The sequence below is a fragment of the Balearica regulorum genome, chromosome 5 (assembly GCF_011004875.1).
Source record: "Balearica regulorum gibbericeps isolate bBalReg1 chromosome 5, bBalReg1.pri, whole genome shotgun sequence".
Taxonomy (NCBI): Eukaryota; Metazoa; Chordata; class Aves; order Gruiformes; family Gruidae; genus Balearica; species Balearica regulorum.
This window is the reverse complement of record NC_046188.1, coordinates 43,472,270-43,498,191: the sequence shown is the minus strand read 5'-3', so window position 1 is coordinate 43,498,191 and position 25,922 is coordinate 43,472,270. Positions and strand designations below refer to the sequence as shown.

The 25,922-nt window shown below is 50.9% G+C and overlaps 1 protein-coding gene across 4 annotated transcripts in view; it reads right to left on the bottom strand.

Moving 5' to 3' along the window:
• CREB3L1 (cAMP responsive element binding protein 3 like 1) overlaps positions 1 to 24,255 on the bottom strand; it is a 46,316-nt gene extending 22,061 nt beyond the window's left edge. For 2 of the 4 annotated variants that reach the window (XM_075754541.1, XM_075754542.1), the window contains exon 1: positions 24,001 to 24,255. In XM_075754541.1, coding sequence (XP_075610656.1) covers positions 24,001 to 24,108 — 108 coding nt within the window. In that variant the 5' untranslated portion in view covers positions 24,109 to 24,255. The remainder of the gene's footprint in view (positions 1 to 24,000) is intronic. The other 2 variants (XM_075754543.1, XM_075754544.1) reach the window with 1 other exon arrangement.
• Positions 24,256 to 25,922: the final 1,667 nt, after the last annotated feature.

Genomic DNA, 25,922 nt, shown 5'->3' with positions numbered 1-25,922 from the left:
AACATCAACTCAGCTGCTGATTTCTATCAGAGAAAAAAAGATCAGTTGGATCAACATAACAGGAAGGCCCCCCGTTGTATTTAATTTCCTCTGGGATTTCACAGCCCCTCTGTGGACCATATGAGGCTGTCCTCCAGCCAGATAATGCCTGTGAAATTCTGCTCCCCGATGAAGTTTAAACACTACAGATGGGCTGTTAACAACAAACAATCATTCCACTAATCATTCCAGTAACAGTCAGTAAATCTGGCCAGTGCTGCTGCAGAGCTGGGCTCCTGATGCTACAGGGAACCTGTTTCCTTTGAGGCATATCCTCCTATTCAGAAGTCAAATCACTAACTTTTCCATTTGCTACAACAAAGCATTGGTTGGGCAGAGAGAAAAATGATGGTTGCCAAACACCAGCTGAAAAATTATCCCATTTGTTGGCAGATTGAGGCTTCTGGCTCAGGGAGAGGAAAGAAAAGACAGATACATTCAAGTGACTATATTACACAGACAGAACTGTGTAACTTAAATGAACTGGAGAGAGCTCAGCGGAGTCAGACTGGGTCCCTCCCACCCCCCTCCCCTTTGGAAAAGCATCTGGGTGGGCAGAAAGGCATTGAAAGCAGCATACTGAAATACCAAGAGCAACAGGGTACGGATGAGAGAGAGTGGGAGAGAGCAGGCAGATCTAGAGTAGAGACATGAATGCCAATGAATTCCAGTGTGAGAGGTGAGCTCAGGAAAGAGCCTGGCTTCTAGACGAGCATGGGGTGCGTGCAGTCATTTCTTTCCCCAGCGCTAGGACTGACGGAGGAGTTGGCCAGAGGACCCCGGACGCTGGAGCCTGCAGGTTCCTGTTCCTATAGAAAGGTGTATTTGTTTTATCTGAGCACAATATCACTCTGTCAACATCATGCTGGCTGTTAGAGGGGTGGGGTGAGGCTGGGGAGTGAAGTAGGCTCCAGTTGAACAGATCCACGCTTCCCACCAAGTTGGGGAGGGACACAGTGAGCTGCAGCAATTTCCAACATGCCAGTGCCCTTCGCCCTCCAACATCAACCCTCAGCCACTCAACTGAAAAACTCAGATGCCCGCAGAGCATGTTGGAAGTGGGGGGTAGTCCCTGCTGCCTACATTTTGCCTGACACGAAGCTTCTCTCCCTTCACTTCCTTCCCACTTGTCCTGTCCTCCCACTGCCTGGAGTGTCAGCCCCGCCATCTGAGGCTCCCCTGGGAGGGCAGACACTGCATGTGCAGGTAAGGCAGAGAAGGCACGCTCATGCTAAATCCCAGTGTTGAGGCCGTCTCTGGGATGTCTGGGCTGAAGTTTTCTCTACATGCTCCCATACCGGAAGTCGAGTTGGCAGGATAGCTTGGTAAAATCTACCCAGCCATTTCCAAGTTGCCTAGAAGCATTTCTGCGCTTGAATCAAGCAAACAAAAAGAAAACACCTCCCATCTGTGCCGAACATACCCGTTCTTCAGAGGGAGCTGAGTCAGCAGATGGAATTGGGTTAGATATTTATCTAAAAAGCACTGGAAAACCAGGTTTTGTCCTATCCTACAGCACGGAGGGGTAAAGAGTTTGGAGTCCTGAGCATTAACCCCAGAGAGTGCCTGCTCACGTAACAGCTGTTCTTTGTCTTGCTTTCTCTAAACAACACAAGCAAACACAGGATATGAACATGATAGCCTTACGGTAAGGGTGAGAATGTAACCGCAGAAAAGTGAAGGGATTCAGAGTTCTGGCTGCCAACGCACCACAACAGCACAGCAGAGCCAGGATCCAACAAAAGGCACTCAAATCATATATACTGTTGTAACCATCAAAACTAGAACCACCATGTAACCCTGGAAAAGAAACAGGGCTGGGTGGACAGCTGCAGGGAGAGCTGTCTGCAACTCTGCCACGTGCTTCAAATTTTTTTCACAACTGTGCATTAACAAAGGCAAAGGTGGGAGGGAAAAGTCACGAAGATGCATTTATGCAGCAGTTCCATACACTATCTTTTAGCAGCATCCCACCCATGCTTAGAACAAGAATCACTTGGTCAGTCAACAGTCTTCCCATTGTAGAACAAACCTACCCAGAGGGAAGAGGCAGAGATGTGCCTCTGGTTTTATTCTGAAACCAAAAACTCTCCCCAGCAGTAGCTAAGGGGTGAGAGATGAGTAATGAGTGGGGGGTTGAGTATCAGAGGGGGCTGAGTATCAGAGCCTTAACGCGGTCACCAACATTGGCAGGAGTAATTGCAGATTTCTGGTTCTTTTAGACACCACACAGCAGGCTTGCTGGAGGACCTCGTTGCTTGGAAGTGAGAATGAAGGCAACACTGTTCTCCCAGAGATGCAGTTCAGGTCCCCAAGAGCCCATTCTCTCCCAAGAGACAGAGACCTACTGCACAGTATGGGAAAAACATGGGTGGTAAGCAGAGAATGAAACTCACACCCTCCCTGAAATGAATCTCATTCAGAAATGTTGGGGCATATACCCCTCCCTGGGTTCCTGGGTCTTATCCTCCAACACAACTAAATACCGGCAAAGCCTTCTCATCAAAGCAGCCCCCTTTCAGCTGCTTTGTATGTCAATCGTACATATACCAGTCAAACATCTCCAGACACAGACAATGGAGAGAAGGGAGCTAGCCTATGAGATTGGGCGTAACTATGGCTATTATGAAGAGGGCACCAAGGCAGACACCCTCAAAGAGGGAGAGCACCCAGAGCTGTCACAGAGCTGCAGATTGCTATTTTACTCAGAGGTGGTGGCAAGAGGCAGAGGAAAGCAGAAGAAGGAAGGGTAAAGCAAACAAAGATAATGACATGGCTTTGTGGCTGACTATATCCACAACGAAGACTACAGGACAAGCAGGCAGCTAAATCACCCCATCCCAGGAAGACTGTTGTGTCTCTAGGGTTGGTTCTGCTCACTCCTGACGGCACAGGTATTGTTGACTTCAGGACAGATTTTGGATTAGTAAAGACAGACACACGGTAACAGGAAAAAGTGTTCTCTTGTCCAGATCCAACTGTGATGGGCACAGTGTGGAGCAGCCCAGAGCTTAGTTTGGATAGATGCCATCAAAACCACTGCTAATTAATTTAGATCGAGCCTGCTAACCCAGAACATGCAAATTCTGTCCCATCTAGCCTCATTGTGGGAGTTGCACCTATCTGGCAAAAGTCAGAGAAGGCTTCAGCTGTACTTGTTCTCAACATGTGTGAGAGAGCAGGCTCCGGGGAACTGCAGGTCCCAGGGCTGTGTGGATCATGGCAGAGCATGGCAGGGTCAGTACTCCGAGTTTCGGAGCGATACACAGAAGGTTTATCACCTGACCAAACGGACGATAGCTTTATCCTGGCTCCAAAGGAGGTGCTGGGCAGCCACTAGCCCTCCCTTTCCACCCAGACTGGGGCCAGCACAGCTGAAGGTCTGCATGTGCTGCCACTAAATGACTGCGCTGGGATTTGGAGATACTTTTGCCAACACCGTGGTAACAAAGATCTCAGCCGACCTGAGGTACATGTCAGTTGAAGGTCCAAGAAAGAGTCCACAAGACTTGGACAAGAATGAAGGTGGGACGTTCAGAGATTCATAAGCAGAGCAGGCTCCTCCTATCACAGCTGCTCCAAGGCCTAGACTCTCTCCTTGAGAGCACCTTCCAGCCAGGCTGAGATCAGGTAGCTCCCACTCCTTAGGGAATTGGCCAAGAATTTCTAATTGTGACAATGAACAACTCTGCAACTCTGCTGAGAGTCTTCTTTAACACATCTCAAGTAGCTTTTACGCTAATGAGCCCAGCTTGAGCAAGGGGGACCAGTCAACTGGGAAACGTGATCCTTACCATCCTGGCCCAGAGGGAGCGGGTGTGAAGTGTACTGGGGGAAAACAGCTTCCAGATGGGATACGAAGCTCACAGCACAGTCTCATTTTGCATTATTCACTCCTGCTATCTCCCCCTCCCTTTCACACCCTCCTTCCTTCTCCTTCTAACTATGCTTCAAAGCCAAGAAATAGCACGAGATGTGTTTCCAAAGCTGTATTACCAGTGAGCGGTCAGGGAGGGGGCAGCCAAGGGACAGAAACGCAATGGCGAGGATGTGCTGGATTTCCTGATCCAAGCCCGATTTCTGGCTGACTGTCCCCCCACTGCAGTTCTGGGAGGACAAGGAGGCAGTGCCTGAAGGGGACAAGCCAACGTGCACAGGTACAGGGGAGGCAATGACCACCACATCTCAAGGCCCAACAGAGAGCCTTAAGCTGCTCTGGTGCCACAGGAGAATCTACTAAGGCTGAGGCCACCTCAGCCGCAGGGAGAGTGTGAGAATCTGTCAGCCGCTGGCTCCTGCTCCCTCCCACTCCTGGTGACCGACATAGGCACTGACTCTTCCAAACATATTTCCACCACATGTTTTCACCCTGACCTCATGCTTAGGGTTGTCTAAATAGCACACTGTATGTGCGTGCGTGCACTTCTCATTTGAACACCCTTTCCTGTTGTACAGCAGTTATCTTGGGAGCTAATGTAAGGCATCCAGACATCCAAATGCAATCTATTTCCCCCCACCCAGAGCTGGTGTTAGACCTCTGCAGGCCCCAAGCAGAGACAGAGGCATTAAGCCTTTTCTTCTGCCAGGTTGCACACGGGATGCCTGGAGGTGCCATTCTTGTAGCCCAGTGGCACCACACACAGCTGAGGAGGGGACGGTTTCTTCTCCCTGGATCCACTTCTCCTCTGTGGTCACCCTGGCTGCATCTGTCCCTCCCTTTCTCTTTCACGCTTCCATCCTTTGACTGTGTCTTTCCCCTTCCCACCTCCAGCTGAGTTGTTTGGAGACAATCTCCCTTCAGGATCAGCCTGGTTCTCACAGCCTCCCTGCTCCCACCACAATGGTCTCGCTCCAAAGAGAAAGCAGCGAGGGGCTAATCCAGCTGGGCAGCAGCCCAGGCCCAGGAGACGAAGGGCCTTTGCAGGTTGGAGGTTCTGCTCGCACTGGCAGGCAGTGCAGATGGGGAGGGGATTCTTCTGAGTTTTCTCTTTTCTTTTTGAAAGTATTTTTCCTCTTTGCTTGCCAAGATAAATCTCCTGTCCCAGCTGTGACATCTGCATTTCCCTTCTCTGCTTTCACTAAGGAATGAAGCCCCCTGCACTCCAGCTTCACAGGCAAGGTTTCCTTTACATTCCAGGAAAGAAGAGTCCATACACTCCAGACAGTCCTTCTGCTCTCTTTAAAATGTAGTGAATTTGAGACCTTATGAAAGTGAAGGTCTTGACAGCATTAACAAGATTCAGGCAGGACGGTCAGATGCTGCGCACGCTTCTCCTCACAGTCTAGTCAGTGCCTCTGCACCCCAAGGAGCACAAGTGATCATCCCACTCTCTCTTGGCTCCCTCAAGCCCCTCTGGTGCCCCTCTGTCCTGACCTGTATTGCTCTGGGTCTCTCCCCTCACGTACTGCAGCTCCTTGCTGCTCCATACCTGGTCTGCCCAGGTCTCCGGTCTGCCTCAATAGCTTGCAGCTGACCTGCTACCCCCTTGCTGTTCCTGCTTCGTCACATGGCATGACTGAAGCACTTCAGACCAAACCATCTGCAAGCCCCGCTGCTATTTCCCTCTAGCAGCAGGACAGCATCCCAACCAGCAGCACCCCTCAGTTTTTCTCAGAGACTGCCAGCAATGCTAAAGTCACCCGTGATTATTTTCAGCATCATGGCCTTGGACTGTATGACGAACAAAACGCTTCCGACACCCAGCCCCCAAGCAGCAGAGGGTTTGACTGAACCTGATTTGGATCCAGGACCAGAATTTATTGCTTTCTGTAGAATAATACACAATGACAGAAAGAAAGAGGGTGTAGGGTCTCTGAAAGCAAGGCAGGTGACCTGCTTCCCCGCAGGTGAGCTGTGCCATCAGCTCCCTCCCTGCAGGGGCTGCAGCCCCTCGGACCAAACGTGCTACAAGCCATTACTCCTTGGTGGTAGCAATGGTGGCCATGTCCCCAGTGCCTTGCAAAGGCCCAGCAAGGCTCAGGCACAGCTCACAGTGCAAACCTCCTTCCACCACGTATCCGTGCCAAGGACCTGGATTTACAATTTCCAGCGCTAGGCGCCACAAGACCTAGGAGGGACGACAGAGGCTCAAGACACAATCAGGGAAAGGCGATTGAGGGAGCGGTGCCAAGGCAAGGCGCTACCCTGAAGCGAGGGAGCTGCAGTGATTCGAGCCGCCGAAGTCCCCGCCTGGGCCCCGGGTGCCCGCAGCCGCTTCACACCCTGCCAAGCGGAACGGCCCGAAGCTCCCGGGTGAGCGGGGCACCCAACACGTCCTCGCTGCTCCCGGGTCGGAGGGGCGACTGACGGGTACAGAGAGCCACCCTCCCCTCCCCCGCCGCCGGCCGTTAACGGTCTCCACGGCACGCTTCCAACGGCCGGCAGCGGCGGCCGCCCATTGGCCGACGCCGCCGAGCGGCGGCCAATGGGAGGCAGCTGCCAGCGGAGCTGCGCGAGGCGGGCGGGAGGAGTGCAGGGTTAGGACGGAGCGGTCCGCGGCCCGCTGCGCCTCACGACCTTGTCGCGCCAAGTTACCAGCTGCGGCCCTGCCCACGGTTCCCCCGCGGCGCTGGGCTGCCGCACGGCTCGGCTGGACGCTGAGGCCGGAGGGCACGCTGGGGTCGAGGGGCACAAGCTGAAGTCGAGGGGTTCACTCGAGGAGGCCTCACCTTTGCCCCTTCATGACTCTTTCTCATCCTGGGATGTCTTAATGAGTGCCTTGGAGGACGTCGTCCCACCCTCTCCAGGAGACGTACCTCTTCGGGTACATACCGCTCCCACGGTTTGCAGTAACCTCCATGGCAGGCATAAAGGTTTTGTGTTTTTTTCCCTCCTCCTCCCCTACAACCCCAGCGGGATGGGGAGGGAAATATCAGCTGACAGAATGGGTGATGTTGTTAAGAACACATGCACAATACAGACCACATCAAAATTTTGTGGCCATGATCGCAATACCCAGCTCAGACTTTGCAAGCCTGCCGTTCATCGGGGAGGAATCTTGGAAGGCACCCAGGCATGAGAGGAGTGGGTGAGTTAAGTCTTTAGCTTAAATGTTTTTGCCCCTGAAGGGGAAAAGAAAAAAAAAAAAAGGTACATGGAAAGCTGAAATCTGCCAGCCTGTGACTGGATTTTCCAGTGGCCCTGAAGGAGGCACGAAAGGCATCTGCTGCTGCAGTGGCTGAAGAGTCGTGGACGCTGGTACGCCCACACCTGGCTTAGTGTGCTCAGCATAAATGGGATTAGTAGATGGCACAAGCAGTGGTGATGTAGAAGAGACTGGAAGCACCCTATGAGGAGAATGACTGTGGAGCAGGGCAGAGCCCAGGGCGAGCCAAATCAAAAGACAAATGGCATCACGGTGTGGCCGCAGTGGTGTGGCCATCTGTGTGCCCCAAATCATTGGTGGACACCAGAGTGCTGAGCAAGTATGTATGTGCTAGGGTGGAGGGGAAACATGTCAAGACTCCACCTGGGCAAACCATGCTCCACTGGCCCAGCATGGCACGCAGCTACAGTTTGCCTGTTGCACGAGACTTGCTGAGTCTGCAGAGACGGGAGCACCTCTCCTCCCAGCCGCAGCACCGCAGAGGTTAAAGAGGAATGCCTCTACTTTCCAGTGAGCTTTCGCTGCGTGTATGCTACATATGCAGTGAATGTCCCAAATTTCCTTTGGCTTACAACTCCCTTGCAGCCAGCTGATAAAAAAAATTAGAGTAGGACTTGAACCGTATGCAGAAATGCACACAGCCCTCTCAGGATGAAACATTTAGATCAGCTGCTCTTAACTCTCATTTGGCTGAAGATTTGGGGCCTCTTTCTAGGAGTCTGTGAAAGGTAAATAAAAAGTTTGTCCTTTGAGGCCTTTCTTGAGCTTGGAGAACTGAAGACACCTGCTTGCTACAAACAAAGCTGCCTTTATTTCTGAACCATCATGGTGGCAGCTGGGCCACGTGTTCGAATGGAGATGAGTGGGAGGTGTTCTCTGTGGGAATGCAGGTACCCCTGGGCAAGCTGGCAGGGGTCTCTTCCTCTTCTTTGCCCCTTCCCAAGCCCAGGTCAGCACAGTCTCCGGGCAGAGACTTCACACAAGCAGTATCTCTGAGAGAACAAAGCTGTATCATCATCACTGCCCCCAGGTCTCTGCCTCTTGTATGAATTGGAGCTTTACCTCTTTGTGTTAACTTGGCAGCTTCAGCTGAGTTTGCAGCAGACTCCCAAAGACACCCTAACTCCACACTGTGACGGGGGGCCAGGAGCCTGTCAGCTGCTGTAGCATCAGGGCGACAGGGTTAATGTGAACTTTATCTCCTTATGAGTGAAAATAGACTCTATCATCTTTGGGAAGACCCTATCTGCTATGTTACCCTGATCTACCTCCACCCAGGCGTGCCCTTTGCAGAACCCAAACACATCCATCCCTTCTCAGTCCCCATAGACGCAAAGCAGCCAGAACACAAGTGCCATGCCTGTTGGCGTGCAGCACCCCTGCACAACCTAGGGGCACAGCTCCGGCCCAGCCATACAAATCTACAGGCAAACTCTACCCTGAGAAAGCCTACATGAATTTAATTGTGCGTGGCACATCTGCCTGGACAGTTCAGGGAAAGTTTCTGCTTGATGGAGATGCACACGTGGTGCAACGAAAGGGAGCAGGCAGGGCAAACAAAAGAAAATACTGCTTTACTCTGCGTGACTCTCTGTGAAATATACTGTCATGTTGCAGCGGAGCTGAGGTCACAGTATCCCCAAAAGACATGAAATACAGTTCAATACAATTAAATTAGAGAGGTGCAACTGCTCAAGTCAGTCACCAGTCAGTGGGATGGGGAAGTTTATTCAATAACCAAAATAATCTGGAATAAACGCCACTCCACCATTTCTTCCCTCTTTCTTGGAAGCTTCTGGCCCGGCTCAATATGGGTTGGAGCCACCAGATTTGGCAGATCTCTGCTCTTATGCAGCTTGTCTCCCCCATGCCATTATGGGCCTTTTTTCTGCATCTTGTGAGAAAGGCAATCTACGCAACGAGAAAGGCACCCCGGGAGATAGAAGAAATCTGTTTTGGGAGATAACCAGAGTAGGAAGAAAGGTCTGTATTATCTTTACAATCAGCTTCATTTGTCTCATTGAAACTGTTTCTCTTTAGTGCTCAGACAGCAAAATTGGAGATAATTCACATTTTGTCCCCTGGCAGGTCCCTGGAGACCCATAAAGAAAAGCAGGCCTTGGAGGAGGAAGATAGCTGTACTCTCTTCAAGTCTAAAAGCTGAGGCATGCAGCTAATACCAAACATTACTGGTGGCTTTCATTCCTTGGGTCTTTGTAAAGGGCAATTACAGAGCAACTAAGTCTGTACCAGCTGATTTGTGACTCACGGATGTGAGGGATTTTCACCCAAAATCTTGAGAGAGCAAGAGCTGGGACTCTCTTCAGTGGCCAGGCTGGGCAAGAGCTGGATTTTGCAACCAGCAGACTGAATGGGGTCCCGCATCAGGACTGTTTTCAAAGCAATTCAGCTTGGAATGCAGATTTCTGACCTGCTGCCAATATCCCAGTGGAAAATCTGTGCCCTGAGCAGCAGATAGGAAATTAAACTTCAGCTCCAATGCTGAGGGTATCATTTTCACCTCAGTGGTCGAGCTGCAGAAACCATAGTCTCTGGAGAATGGGGAAATCCTTCCTAGCCTGCAAAGGGCATTAACCTCTCAGACCACTCGTCACTACTGGGGCAGCCCAGATTAACACCATCCTGGGGGTTAACGAAGATGTCATGTTGGTGAACAAGGGGTCAAAGCCCTGTATTTCCGAAGATGAGGATGGAAATCTGATCGGTCAGAGATAATGCAGTCACGTCAACTATGGGATGAAAATCAAGGCTGAAGGGGAAAGGCAGCCTGTGCGAATCCTTTCCAAACACATGGCTCTCCAGCTATCCCCTCTCCAAGCCAGACTTCTCCACAACAAGGCTCAGCAGCCAAGTACCATGTAGCTGGTGAAAAGAAGTAGAAACGTGAAGATGCATGGGATCGTGTACTCAAGTAGAGTCATAAGCTTCTGGGAAGAAAAGATCCCATGTTCCTTTGAAGACAGGAAACCTCTTATGTCCTGAAAACCTGCCCTGAAAGCTCCTGTGTCTGAGATCAAGCAGGCATCTGCAGCCCAGCATTGGAGAGGTGTCTGCAGAAACTGGTGGATTTGGGAATCCATTCTCTGGACATCCCTGGAGCAGCACAAGGAGACCATGGATGGCTTCATGGATTTTAATGCCTGGATGAACCAGTCTGGTAATCAAATATGGTTCCTTACATAGCTGAGTACAGGAACTATATTCATGCCTCCTGCTTCAAACTCATCATCTGCAACTGAGCTTCTCAGAAACATCTCATCTCAGTTTAAAGTCTTCAGATAAATCCACCCCTTTCAAAAAAAACCCCAACAAAACCTGTTATAGAAGCTAACTACAGTCACCAAACATATGAGTCATTGCAAAGAGAGACTCTCTAGCTTATGCCTCCAAAGTGTTTTCTCAGGCTTTCTGCTCTTAGATGAACAAGTCCTTACTATCAGAGGTCTTCCTCAGAACAAAACCAAGTCACCTTATAATCTGTGGAGTGTGGTATGGCATGGCCACCCTACCCGGTCGTTCTTCAGACAGCAAAAACAACACTGGTCTCATTGAGGCAGGGAGAACTTGAGGACTTATTTAATGATGGCAGGTTGTGGTCATGTAACACCACGTTAGCAGCAGATCCAAAGATTAAATTATCTTTCTGTATAATTAATTGCTAGATTTTAACATAATCAAATCACAAGTGGAAGTGAGTGATTCACAAGTTACAGCCTTGCCATGGTGGCCAGTGCTGCAAAGTGATAATGAAGGTTGTGCAAGCCCTAGAAAATCAAGATAAAATCTACAGTGGTTTGGCTTCTGGGCATCCTTTCAGACTTGGCCTTATTATGCAGGTATATAATCCAGGACCAGAAGCAACACTAACCTCTTAGTATCTATCATGGTTTTATGTGCAGCAAAAGAGAAAAAGCATCAGAGATCTTCCCCTTCTGTCACTCAATCCCAATGGCTTTTCCTGAGTATGGAGTTCTCTGTATATATGAAATCCCTCCCAAGTGCCTGTTGTGTGTCCCAGCACAGACGCACCTAGCCGCTGTTCCTGCCTGGATGCTCACAGCACCAGACCTTCTCATGCCACCCTCTTCCTTCATGCCTCTGCTGTCTGGTTTTTCCCTGCTCGCTCCTCCATCGCCTTCCTCCTGTCTCCTCTCTCTGAAAGGGTGCACACATCTGGTTTGCCTTTATTGTGCGATAAATCTCACCCTGCATCTTGGGTTCATTTTCTGAAAGTTTTGAATGGTGTCTTGGAAATGCTGTTGGACAATAGGAGCTCTTTGAACCCAGGCCAGCTGGACGGGACGCCTTGCATTGCAGCTGACATGCAGGCTTTGGCTGTCTTTCTCGACTCTTTCCTCTCGTCTCTTTTCTGTAGAGCATTTGAATTGTCCTCAAACTTTATTTTTGGAGTGGGCAGTATGTTTCTGAATCTTTTCATCATTATATTATTATTAATTATGGTCATGACTATTTATCTTTCTGCTGGCATTCCTGGGTGGATCTCTCCTCTCTCACTTAATGTCTTGGGTAAGACTACCTTGGCCGCAACCCACTTAAGCAGTGACTCAGAATCCCTGGACCACTCCCAGGAGAGATGCAAGAGTTTTGCCAGTCAGTTTATAAAGAGGCCATCGTTTTCCTCAGCTACTCTCTCACTCAGCAGAGCTGAGTCGGGTGGAAAAGCTCAGCTCTGTGGTTCCAGTGAGTCCATCCCTGGTGGACAGGCCGTCCCTGGTGTATTATGAAAGCAGAGCCCTGCTCCCTTCGGGTGCGACCAGGACAACTTCTGAACCAGGTGGTAGGATTCTTTGCCGAACAAAATTTTGCTCCCTGGGGGGTCACTGCACTCAACTTTCCTGTTCCCAAGCTTCTGGAAGAAACAAAGCTAAGCGAGGCATGTGGGCAGGATGAGGCATTGTGAGGGAGGGAGCACTGTGTGCTCATGTCAAACTGTTGCCTAATGGCTCATCGCACAGCTACCCACATCTCTTGAGTCAGAGCAGAGCATGGCGTACTCTGAAGCAGGCCCCTCGTATCGCTGGGTTTGAGGTTTGCTTGAAGCAGTGGTACGCTGTAGAGAAATCCAGTTTTCATCTTTGTGCATCTCAGACCTTTCCAGCCATGCAGGAGTTGTTCTGTGTCTGAAGGCAGGAGGGGACCTATGGCTCTACTGTTTGCCCCTTCACACACTGAATTTATGTAGTGAAGAAGACCACTTTGCTCCTGTGTGGCTCCTGTAACTTAAAGATGTTCAATCAGCGTGCTTTTATGGAGGCGGACGTACAAACCCTCTCCATTTCATGTGCTGGGAAGGACTCAAGAAAAAAGAAATGGCTGGCCTTCGTGACACATGTCTGTCTCCCACAGGCCATGGAGGGAATGCAAATCTGAATCCTTCCCATTAAACTGCACTGCCTCCTGGAAATGGCACTGAGTGACGGAGAGAAGGAGATCACAGGCCTTCGCCTAGCAGGGGTGGGCACTTGGCAGAGTTGGACCATGTCCTTCCCCAGCTGCTCCCCCTCCCATGTGCTGGGAAGCCCACCTGCTCCACAGGGCAGCTGAGAGCCCCCAGTGCTGGTGTTAGCAAGGGAGAGGGACTGAGATCATTGGTTGCTTTTTGCTCACATCTACCAAAGGGAGGAATAGGTCTTGGACCAAATAAAATTCTCCTTCCTTCCATTCTGCTGCAAGACCCAGCAGGGCACGGAAGCCCACGAGCAGCTGGGAACAGGGGGGTCCCACCAGCCCTCTCTGTGCTGGTGTTGAAGGCTGAGCTGACTCCTGAGCTCAGCTGCAGTGGCTCAAGCACCAGGCAGAGGTGTCATTGTCTCTCCAGCCGTGGCATGGTGTAACCCACAGCTGGTTCCCTGTGTGGGGCTGTTTCTCCCCAGCCGGCAGGCTGGCCGCGGCTGGCCTCTGCTCTGCACCAGCCGGGTGGCATTGCTTCTTCAGCTTGAGGAATGCAAACTGCCTGAGCTGCTCTTGAGGACTGGCCAGGAAAAGTCTGCAAATAGCAACAGGAAATCAAATGCCCGCTCCAGACATGCACCAGATATGAGGCCGTCCAGTGCAAGGAGAAAAATCAAATGCTGGACGATGGAGATTACATCATGCTGTGGATAAACCTGTGAGCCCATCCAGCTGGGACCATGCCAACAGGTCCAGATGGCTCAGGAATGCTAACTGCATAGCTACCTCTCTCTTGTCTTTGCTTTTTCTTCCCTCTTTCTTTCCCTATTCTCCATCCCTCCTGGCCTCCTTCCCTCTTCCCTTTCCCAGAATAAATAAATCCTCTGGCAACTCTACGTAATCCAATTTCATCGAGTATCAGAAAGGCATCTGAGACCAGTGGACAAGGCACTGGTGTGGACATGGGTCTCTGGCACTTACTCATAGATATTGAGGCTGCTGGGTGACCTCACCACACTGCATAGCTGCTGGGGTTGACATAGTAGTATGTGCCTTCATCTCACCTGGGACTTCAGCCCCTGGCTACAAAGGAGGAGGTTGCCAGGGCTGCTCCCCTGGAGCCTGAAGCATGCAGGAAAATAAGACATGAGCATTGCTCCTGCTCTGCTGCACTCACCCCAGCTGCTTACAGCTGCCACTGACTGCTTGCCATGGCTGCACTTACAAGGAGAGGGAGAAAACAGTCTTGCTCTGGCAGCTAGCAGCCTCTAGCTACCACCCTGGTACTAATTAGTGACAAAGAAAGGAGTGCAGCACCCTCTGTTCTGTCCCCAGCATTGACCAGGGCTCAGCTCTCTCCCAGTGTGACAAAAACAGGGCTCAAAGACACGTAAGAAAAGAATGAAAGGTGTGTGCTTTGCCGGGTCTGAAAAAGGGCTGTAGGCCATTTGCTCTTTATTTTATTCTAATCCAGCTGCTGGACTTCTGCCATATTTGAGAAATCCTGAAGAGCAGGAGAGGCATCAGAGAACCGGAAAGCAACCTTTGTATCCCTCTTCCCAGTGGACGACGGTGATCCTAACTTTACAACAGGTCAGGCAGACTTCCTGTGGAGAAAAGGCACTTCCAAAGAGAAGGGGAAAGCACCATGCGCTGAGCAGCAGGACGGACTCACATGGGTCTTGAATGCCCTGCTAGGGAACTGATAAAGCCCTGGCACTCTGGTTCTTTCAGCTTATTACCTCCTTCTCAGATACAAACCGGATGAGACATACTTTGGGAGCCTGGGAACTGGGCATAGCCCTGACCACACAGCAATTTCGGGCAGAAATGTAATGGGGTGCTCTCAGCAAGTTGTGCCAAACCGAGGGAGAAGTTAGGTTTTGCATGAACCAGGATCTGGTTGTGTAGTGGAGGATGAGGTATGAGTACAGCCCATTCACTGGATTTATAAAGCACAAATTGTTTGGTTTTCAGTAAGGCTCAAAGAGGTCAGGCCAGCAATAGCATGGGCCAAGTACTTCAGTTTAAATCCTGATGCTGACCAATGCAGTCATTCAGACTGACACAGAAAGATTACCCTGAATTAGCTTGAAGTATCTGAGGTCAGAATCAGGCACGTGCAGTCCTCGGTGTTAATAAACAGGAGAGGGGTGAAGGATAGCTGGGACATCAGTGGAGGATAGATCTGCCATACTGAAAATTGTTGCAAATGTAATCTATAGCTGCAAAGTAATTCAAAGAAACTTTAACTGAGGAAGCAAAGTAATAGCTCCTATGGACCTTTCCTGGCAGGTATCTGCTAGGAAAACTCCACCCCAGTCTAAGTTTTCATTAATCTGCTTCACCCATTGATGGCACTGCCCTGTGCCAGTAAGAATAAGGATGTGCAGTATTTTATAGACAGCAAAAGCTGCATCGCCGAAAGTGACACCCTGAGGATCACACACTAAGTAACTGGCAGAGCTGGGACTAAAATACAGTTCTCCTATTCCCGACAACCTCACTGCACCACTGTCCATAAGGAGAGAAAAAACAAAAACAAACCAAACATCGTTCAATTGGCAATTCAGTATTTATAGCTCAACAGCACCTCATCAACTCTCAGAGTCTGCCACATTTGCTTGGAAAGAAGAGCCATATTTCCAGCACTCCCTGGGCAAAGAGCTCTCAGATTGGGAGACTGAAAAGGCTTTGAAAGAAACCTTCCATCAACAGTTTTTACAAATGTCAGAGGTGGTTTCCTCCTCCCTGAGCTGCCTGGCTTGCAGTCCCTCCCCCGAGGCAGCAGTGAGCTCAGCCAAAAGCACCTGCCCAGCTCCTTCCTTCAACTGTCATGAATCTATGGGGCTCGTTTAACATCGAGCTGCTCTGACATGCAACAGTTAACTATGGAGGCTCTGGACCTGGATCCTCTTCTTCATTCTGGTCTCCTTCTGCCTCAGCTACCCCTTCTGGAGGGAAAAGCTCTCCTCCTAGGAGGGCTGAAAATACTGCGGAGCCAGGAGCAGGTTGCATGTCGCAAGGTAGACCCCCTGCGCCTCAGCCAGCAGAGACATGTTATTCTTGAGTTGCAGTGCTCCCACCTGGACATGGCATGGCATCAGGAGGAGAAGCCAGAGCCCCCATGACACTGCGGTGGGGAAGTCAGCACAGAGGAAGTTCTTTGGGCATTGGTCTAAGGAAGCTCACCTGCAGGAGGGATGCTGACAATCCGGTATAAGTGTCCAAAACCAATGTTGTATCCAGCTCCCTCCAGTGCAACGTGCTTGGTGTCAGGCCCAAGCTGTATTTCTCCTCCAGCCTTGGCTGCCAGGTTCCTCCTAAGGGAGCCCTGACATTCCTGTTGCAGGGGAACTCCTGACACAGATCGCTGAGCTGAACGAGTTACATATTGCATCTATTCTAGGAAAAATGTTAACTGCGTTTTGAGCAGGCTTTGCTAATCAGGTCAGCCAGACTGACCTAAATGAACATTTTTCCTAATCAAGACAAAGTCACAGTGTAAAGAAGCCAAAAGCAACTTTGCTGAGGTAGTCAGGGGTGAGTTTCCTCTGGAACAGGCTGGACAGTGATCGCAATGAATGACCTCACATAAGGCATCACCTTTGAGACCTAAAGATGGTACCAATTACCCCAGCACTGGTTTAAATTACATACTAGTTTCAGGGAGAATAGCCATGCACATCGCCTCCATCCTGTATGAGGAATTTCTGCAATCTTAGAAAGTGAGAAGATAAAATAGGAAGAGAAAGAAAGGAGTGAAAGTGTGTGGATATCTGCAGCTCCAACCTTCACAAGACCTTGTTCTGGCTGAATAACTTGTCAAGATTAGTGTCAAGCATTTACCACTCAGACGCTGACCAAAGCAGGGCAGCTCCACATGATTTCAAAGGCAGACAGCCCTGGAGAGATTTAAGAAAATAGGAGTAAAAGGACAGATGCAAAGAAAGAGAAGAGAAAGTGGGTAAAGAAGTCAGAAAGGGCTAGGTGAGAGGGGAAGGCTGGGGTGTTCAGGTCAGCTCAGGAGACTACAGGAAAGGAAAACTTTAAATGATGTGACACTACAGGAAAGCAGAAGGAAAAAAAAAATGTTTTCTTGAGCAGCTGGGAGTAAGTTAGACAGATGTAAACACTGCACAGCAGACATGTGGGGAGCAACTGGGCTGAAAGACACAGCCTGCCTTTCAGCACGCTACCTGCAGTCTCCTGCTGCTCTGGCCATGCCCTCGGCTCCTCACACTCTTTCAGCTATTTCTGCTCTGAGAGATGATGCAAAACATGCAGGCACCAACCCAAGAAAACACCTAGCAACTCACAAGTTGAGCTCCAAAGACAGAAAGGAGAAAAAAAAGGGCTCCATGCAAGCACCCACCCTGGCCTATTGCCAGGCTGAAAACAGAATTGATGATTTCAGCCAGACAATACCAAACTACGTTAAAGTGGCAGATACAGAAGTCACCTGCTGCAGCAGGACAGCCATGGTGTCAGCATGGGGGTCAGTCGAGAAACATGACTTTGATTCCACCCTTGCTCTCACTTCTCATCTCCCATGTGGAGACACAATGTCCCAGCAGTTGAGATGTGTAAAGGAGGATAAATACAGTCCCCAGTAGAAAGCTGGGATTGGTAGGATGTAGTAATCCCAGGACTGAGATTGGCCTGGAAGTGAGGACTAACACATTTGGCTCTTCCAACAGACACCTCTCCTGAAGAACAATGCTGACCACAAGGTTGCCTGTCAAGCATTGGTGACTGTACCTGAGCTTGCAGCACAGACCTGGAATTTCCCTGGGAAATCTCCCAGCCAAATCAGGTCAAGACACAGCTCTTGGACATTTCTTAGTTGAGCTGTAATGGTCCACTTCATCCCTGGTGCCCCAACTGTTCCCCTGTAACTCTGCAGCAAGGAGAGTCACCAACTGGCTTTTGGATCCCATTTGATTTCCTGCAGTGGACTGTCCACAACAGGACAAGGATGCACAGGCTTTAGAGGGTTGACTTATCCCTTCCCTAAAATGCAGTGGTACAAGTCAGTCTTGAGAATCAAATCTTCATATCAAGCACAATCCTACCTGTGGCTATCTACCTACCTATGGCAGAAGAGAACCTGCCGTGTGGCTGTCACAGAGACGACTCCAGAGAGTGAAGTGTTTTCATTCGCTTCCTTTACCACTGAGAATTTTTAAAGTAGTCAGTAAGTAATAGACTAAATGCTAATTAAATACTACAGTCTGAAAAACTACAAGGAAGTGCTGAGAAAAAAAAGGAGTGAGCCCAGGAGCAGACTGTTCTCAGAGGGAACACAGGAGTACATCACAAAGGTGTCAGCATAGCCACATTTTGAGTAGTGGGGCTGCATCTGTGGCTATGAAATCCCTACTTCTAAAATTTCCCTTTAAGGGGCTGCTTCAGAAAATGCTCTTTCCAAATTCCCCTCTCTACCAGAGACAGCTCCATTCCAGGCTTCAGTGAGACCAGTGTAGCAGTGCCGGATGAGACCAGCACAGTGCTGGATGGGACCACGCAGTGCCGTATGGGACCAGTGCAGCACCAGGTGGGCTCCTGGGCAGCAGAAGGCGCTTTGCATCAATGAACTCCACACTTGTCATAGGATTCAGAAGCCACCAGACACCTTGCTTAGACACTCGTACAGGTACCAGGAAGAGGTCCAATGGAACAGTCTCAGAGGCTTTCTACAGTCTGGTCTGTACAGGTGAGACCCCTAGGTTTCCTGCTCTTTGAAAGCAGTGGTGGCATCGAATGACTGCCTTATGCCAGAGGGGATGGGGATCACCTGGCAGACATGGCCTGAGCTGTACACAACTCCAGCATCTCCCAGCTGGTGCTGCTGACACCCTCAGTGGGAGCGGAGTGTATGCACAGATGTGCTTCCACCCCCTGCCAACCCCTCCCTTTGTTTGCTCTGCAAGCACTTCACCAAAGTCCTTCCTGCTGCTCTCCACCATGATGATGGCTCTGTCTCCACTGTTTAACCCTGTTTTGGATGCATGCCTGCCCACACCCCTGCTCTGAGTTGCAACCTCTCTCCTAGGTCTGGCCTACCAGCATCATTAAAGGGTTCTCCCACTTTGGCTGAGATGAGCATTTAGGCCAATGGATCCCCAGCACATGCAGGCAGTTGTCCAACAGATAAACGTTTTTATTTAGGAAGAGTATCCCAAATGTTTTTCAGTCTCTTGGCAGCTAGGAGGGACACATGAATGATCCCCAGTCTAGAGTCTTCCAAGGACAGTCAAATCTCTCCCCTTCTTCTTTACCAAAATGGAAATACGTTTCCTGGTGATGACCCTGTGGTGATGATGCTGTAGGCTCAGAGACCCATGAACTGCTGTGTTCAACTCTGGTTTCGTCCTGCTGCTTGGACTTCTGTAGGTGTAAGTCCCGCTATGAGACAGTAAGGAGCAGCATGGATATGAAGTGGAGGAATGATGAGATGGATCCAAAGAGACTAATGAAATAGGAAAATCTGGGAAATATTATTTTAGGATTAATTTCCATCATGCCAGGTCTGATGGTCCCACCAGGTCTCTCTGTGCTCCAGATCCCACAGGAATCTCTGACTGGCCAGTTCCAAGCAAAATGTGAAGAAAAAAGTCTTGCCTTGCCCAGTACTTGGCTGACTAACCAGAGATGTGTCACTGACCAAATTTTACCAGGCATGGGAATAGAGGGCCAAAATGCTTGTTGCATGTGTCCCCATGAGGGACTATCATCAGTCCCAGAGACCCAGCCTCCCAGAACTCCCCTCTATAGCAGCTGAAAGGGTTGAGAAGTGGATGACCAAATTTGCCTGAGCTTTGTCTTCACTGTGTGCAGAGATGGTAGGAGAGAGCTGACATGGCATGAAGCTCACTCAGACCAAAGGCCATTCCAAGACCTAAGCACCATTTAAGTGCTATTTATGTCCCTGTAGTAGGCATAAGAGGAATAGAAGTGTGTACAGGCTTCTTGCAAGAGTGACAGCCATCCACGGTGAATAGCCTCTCTTTATCATCAGGGAAGCTCCCCCTATGAGTCGCACCAGCACTGCTCTCAACCTCCTCACTACATACAGTCCTGCTACTTTCCTCCTTTCTGCCGGCTGGGACAATATTAAAGGAAAGAGCATGCGGAAGGCACAAAACCCAGTTTTCACTCAAGGAGCAACCCACAGGGACAAGCAGTTCCTCTCCCATTCTGCTGTCTCCCAGTAGACTCCAGAAGATGCTGCTTGTCGTATTACCTGGGCATACAGGATGACACAGTGAAAGAGCGCGTTACTGTGCTTTCCCCAAAGGAGCTGGGTTAGCACTGCTGAGACAGCCTGAATTGCCAACTTCTAACAGTGAAGATCTTGACTAGTGTGGAGGATATTTTTTTTGCCTTTGATGTCCTCCTTTTAGAAGGAGGTAAAGAATATGCTTTGAAAAGCATAGAGTCAAAATGGAGCTGTATTTACATGAACATCCAAAGTCATCTTCGAAGGTATTTTTCATACTATAAAATACAGAAACATAGAGAAGAAACAGACCCACTGGGGTACTGGGTTAAAAAGAAACACATGCCTCCTGTTTTGCTGGTTTATTGTGGCTTCATTCTGACACCAGAGTGTCACAAACCCAGTGAAGCACAGTGGTGAATCTGACTCAAAAGATAAGGCTTTTGCGGAGTTTCACAGCACTGATAAGAGCTGAGAGAAAAAGGAAGAGCGCTCAGAGTGCAGCTGTAATAGACTGTTAAGTGAATAGATTGGTGCTTGCAGGAATGACCAGAAATGCTGGACTGGGCAGAAGACAGACAGGTGAAATTGATAAGCGGAGACTGCATGAAGGATTAGCCTCATTTACAGTGGGTCCTTCTGGCAGAAAATGATGAGCAAAGTTGCCTAAGTTCAAGAGCAGTAGGTGGCCTCCTGAGCAAAAGGAGACTGATAATGTTGTTAGTAGTCATTGTATGTAAGTCTGGTAAGCAGAAGCTAAGGGAAGTAAAAAGAAGCATCTTGTGTCCCTTGGAGATTTCCCCTCCAAGTACCAAGCAGACACCATTTTCCTTAAGATTTTCCCCCCAAAAACCCCAACCCATCTTATAATCACAGACACATGCAGGTTGGGCGGGATCTCAGGAGGTCTCTAATCCAACCTCCTGCTCAGAGCAGGGCCAGCACTAAATGCAGACCAGGTTGCTCAGGACTTTGTCCAGATAGGACTTGGAAACCTCCAAGGAAGGAGCTTTCACAGTGTCTCTGGGCAGCCTCATCCTCTCTTAATTGTCCTCACAGTGAGAAATTGTTTCCTTATACCCAGTCTAAACCTTCCCCATTCCAATTTATGACCACTCATCCTCCTGCCATGCACTTATGGAAAGAGCCTGGCTCCATCTTCTCAGTAGCTTCCTCACCAGTGCAGGCAGGCTGCTGCTAGGTCCTCCTGGAGCTGCCCCTCCTCCAGCTGAACAAGCCCAGCTCTCTCAGCTTCTCCTCACAGGAGAAGTGCTCCAGCTCCCAGCTATCTTCATGACTGTCCCACACACAACATCTTTCTGGTACCAGGAAGTCTAAAACTGGACGCAGTTTTATGATTGTCAAGAAAAGGGGGATAATCACATCCCTCTGCCTATCTGCTGCCGCCCTCCCATTGCTAGCTGCCAGCTGCCTTTGCTCCTGGGACACAGCACTGCTCCATGAGCCCCTGGTGGGTCAGTCCATCCATCCCAGGGGCAGGAGATGGTATTTGGCCTTTCTGAATTTCATGATGTTTCTGGTGACCCATTCCTCCCACATGTCTAGGTCCTTCTGAACAGCACCCCCACACTTACTATTTTTTTACTGTATTTTCTGTTTCAAACACACAGACCTTTTTGAGGATGCATCTACAGATGTGCCTTCATTACTTCTTTGTCACAACTTCAGATGAACAATATAGGGAACCATTTTTTAAAGATCAAGATGACTCATTAGGAGTGCCAAGGTTCAGGAAAGGAGAGTAGCTCAGACACACGTAATTCTTGCCCCAAAGGAGCGCAGCCTCTGCAGTAAGGTTCATCCATCTTTTCTTTCCGCTCTCTTTCTGAACAGAAGACATCATCCTCAGAAAAAGTTTCATACTGGCATTTTATGGCCAAAATTTCTGGCCTGCTCTAAGAAAAATGCTTGCTGAACAATATCTGGAAAAGTTTGTCCATCTTTGAAGCAAAGGCACTGGCAACTTTGCGAGCTATTGTGCACGGTGATGCTTTGCACAGTTCTATGTAAAAAGAACTTCTCAACACATCTCAAGATCCCAGGAGATTTACTGGATTTAGTAAGAAAATGTAAGTGTATTCCTTCCCCCCTTGTTGTCATGCAGAGTGAGAACAAAGAGGGTGATGTATTATGTTCTGTCTCTTGTATCACCAACAGATTTGGTAGGCGAGAAGTGGCTACAGAATCTCTCATATTTATCATCTGCAGGAAGAGAAGATATCAGCTTGACTCTCACACTCCAGCAGAAGTTTGGTGCTGGCAGTTGGGAAAAAATCCACAAAAGCATTTATTTTTCTACATGTAAGCTGAGCACAATGATGTCTGAGTCACCACAACCTAGTTAATGTGAAGGCAAGGGTAAGGCTACTTCGAGAAGCAGCTTTCCAAGCAGAAAAGCGATTTAAATGAGGCGGGACGGAGGCAGCCTGCACACGGCCACTGCACGCTTTAAACACACTGTCCTGGCAGGTGGCACCAGATGGCACTCTTACACAAAAGCTTCTTTTTCACAGGGTCTACTTGCAGGCAGAAGTTGTATCTAAGCTATAGAGAGGTACCACCTGTGTTGGTTAGGGGTCTCCTGACTTCTGACTGCAGCCCATGTTGCACCTAGGTAAAAGGGCTGGTGCCAATACATATTTTCACTTTGGTAAGGGAATGAACGGTCCTGGCATAAAGCATGTCATATCAGCACAGCTTCATCCACACTGGATGTATATGAAATTAGGGAAAACACAAGACTCCTAACAACAGGTCTCTAAGATACGAGCAAGGCCTCGCAGTTCGAGTGAGCATTCAGTCTCGGGGTGACATGCCACTGGAAGGTCTGCCTGAGCACAGCGGGACTCTGCTGCCTCCCATAGAGCCTGACCGGAGTCAGTCCTTGAGGCACCGTAGTATCTTGGAAATTAGGAGTGATTTGTGAGACATGGGGCTGCCTGCATAATCTGTTTCCCAGACCCTGTGTGCCTCCACACACCAAGTGCGGTGTGCTTAACATATACGCAAACTCTGCATCTCTACTTTCTTCTCCACAAGGGAGAGAGCATAGAAGTCTTTGGATATCTTCTGTGTAGCAAAGCAGAAGTGGATTCATCAGGTGTTTAATGGCTACAGCCTTCCTCTCTCTGTCCCCTGCTTCTGTGTCATGGTGCTGGCATCTCTCCTGCTCCTGTTGCAAAGGTAGTCTCCAGAGACCCTCACAGTGCTACACTAGGAATGCAGGAGGTGCCAGTATTGTGACAGGGGAGTAACAATTCGTGGCTAAAATCTCTCTGTCAGGGACAGGCACGCTGTCCCACGGCTGCAGCTGCTCAGAGGCTGGTGGAGCCTCGAGTGCAGGCAGTGTCCTGCTGTCCAGCGTCAGATGATGCCCTCACCCTCAACTCCAAACCACCTCTGAGGTGGGGCCCTTCCCCCTTCTGCCTCAGGGCTGAGGGGCTGCAGGGTTCGCAGTGCAAACTCCCAGCGAAAGCTCGGGCAGGACAGCAAAGAGCCCGTGCGTGCTGCTCAAGGGAGAGCTGCTGGACTGGGGACTCGCATGACTCCTCAGAGAGGCTGGGCAGTTTCCCTAGAGGTGAACAATGCCCCTTTGGTTTCTGGGGACTGGCAACACATTTTCCTCCCAAGTCACTCTTCCCCCTCGCCCTTCTCTCCAAAGTAAATCAGCCCAGCCTTAATGCCAAGCAGGAGATGCTTCACCTCCCAAATGCCACTATAAGAAAAAGTTACAAGCAAACGAGAGCGGAGGCGCCGAGCCCAAAGGTCTCCCGATGGCACCCGGTCGTGCCTCCCGTGCTGCCCGCACAACGGCAGGTTGTGCACTCCCCGCCCGGGACCGCACGCTTCTCCCCCAGCCATCAGTCTCACAAAAGGGCATTTTAAGAAAAAAAAACCCCTGTGATTTCCCAGCGGGGTCTCCCCGGGGTGCCCGCGGCAGGACGCCTGCGGGCGGCGGGGCCGGTCCCGGGGGGCGCTGGCCGTGCGCGGCGAGGGACACCCGGGTACCTGCATCCCCGGGGCACCCGCGCTCAGGGGCAGGACTCCGGCACACGCAGCCCCGGGGCAGGCGGGGCGCAGCGGGGACCGCGGCGAGCTCGCCGGCGCGTCCCGTCCCCGCTGCCGGGGCCGCCCCTCCGGGGAGGGTGGGGAGGTGGGGTGCTGCCGGCGGTCCCTTACCACATTGCTGAGGAAGTCCGCCTCGCTGAAGTCGCCGAGGTCGAGGAAGCCGGTGCCGGCGGCGGGGAAGAGCCGCTCGGCGGGGAAGGGCTCCAGGATACTGTCCATGGTGCCCGCGGCGCGGGCGCTTGGCCGCCCCCCGCGCTCCGCCGGCCGGGCTCACTGCGGCGGCACGCTCCCGCCCGCCCCCCGGCGGCGGCGGTCCATGGGGCGGCGGGGGCCGCGGCGGGGAGCGAGCCGCCTGCCGGGGACGGGAGCGCCGCGGCGGGTGCCCGCTCGGGGCAGCTGTCAGTGCCCCGCTGCCGAGGGGCCGGCCGCGGCACGCCCCCGCTCGCGCATCGGGAGCCGGCGGGGCGGGACTTCCCTCGCCGACACCCCCTTAAGGCAGCGCGGCGCACCCTCCTCCGGCGCAGCCCCCCGCACCGCCGGGACCCCCGGCGTCCTCCCACCGCCGGGGAGAGCGAGGGCGAGCCCTGCGGCTGCCCGGGGCTGTCGCGCTGCTCCCTCCCGGGGCTGCGGAGGGGGCCCGAGGGTGATGCCGATCCCCGGCAGAACGATTCCAGTTTGATGAACTGAACAAACCCTCCCTTCAGCAGACGTCCCTGCCGGCAGAAAGGCGGTGACAGGCTCTGGTGGCCCCCTCTGCATCCCTGGGAGAGCAGAGCTGGGAAGGATGGGGTTTCCGAGGGGTCAGTGCCCAAGGGGGAGCCGCAAGCCGGCAGGGAGATCTCCTTGCCCCTGCTCTCCCCAGCAGGCTTGCAAGTAGGCCTGGCTGCAGTGGCCCCTGTGGATGCTCTGTAATTAAAAAGTTGGGCACCATTAAAGAGCTTCAGGAAGATTATATGGCTCCAGATAAACAGGATTATGGATCCCTGTCCTCTCTGATCCTTACTCCAACCAACACTCAGGAAAACCACTTATAATAATCCCATTGAAGAAGCCCTGATGTTTTATTAATCTGTTCCTGCTTTCATGGCTCCACAGACTTGAGTCCCAGCTCCTGGCAGGGGCTTTCTTGGTCACAGGCATATGGAGAAAAATATAAGACAGCGGTACGTCTCTCCTGGAAGAAATGAGCTGAAAGCTGCCAACAGTGAGGGTCCTGGTGCAAATTTGAGGCAGGCTGGAGCCTGTGCTTGAACCAGACACTGGGTTTCCATCCATCCAGGCTCTTGCTCCGTGTTCCCCACGGGTCTCGGGACTAACAGCACAACCCAAGGTGCTCCTTGGCTACTTGTTGCACAAGCAGCTGCGTGCTACCTCCTGCACACAAAAGCCTTTATACTTGCATACACAATGGGCTCTTTCAGTTACATTTACTTTTACCTTATGTTTCAGTCAAGTGTAAAGAGCCTTTGGGTAAAAGGGTCAGAGACATAAATTCAGCCAGGATGGAGTTCTGCTGAGAAAATAATGCTGTTCCTCCTTCCCTAAAGGTAAAGAACCTCTCTGTCAATGTAGGTGCCAGTGGGTTTCTGGCAGAAACCTTTGCCACTGTAAGATGTGGAGAAGAAATATGTCCAGGCCCTTCAGCAAGAAGCAAACCTCTATCTCCAAGCAAGGAGAAAGACATATTTCCTTTAACATCCCAGTCAGCGGGGTTTGCAGCTGCGAGGAGAAGAAGGGCCGAGCCCTGCGATAGCAATGGGGTGACAGCCCAGGGTCACGGAGCACGGGCAGAGCCACGACAGGGGCAGCTTCCACCTCCCGCCGCTAAGCAAACACGGATATCGCTTTCCTAACTGCGAAGACTCACCGATGAAACCAAGAGTTTCTGGTTCAGTGCCTCACCCAAGTTAACACAAGGAGGCCTCTTCTCAGGACACATGCTGTATTTATCCTCAGCGCCAGGCCGAGGAAGCTGAGACGGTGTCAGCTCCAGCGACTGTTTGCGCAGCATGGGTGGCAGTGTCATCAGAAAA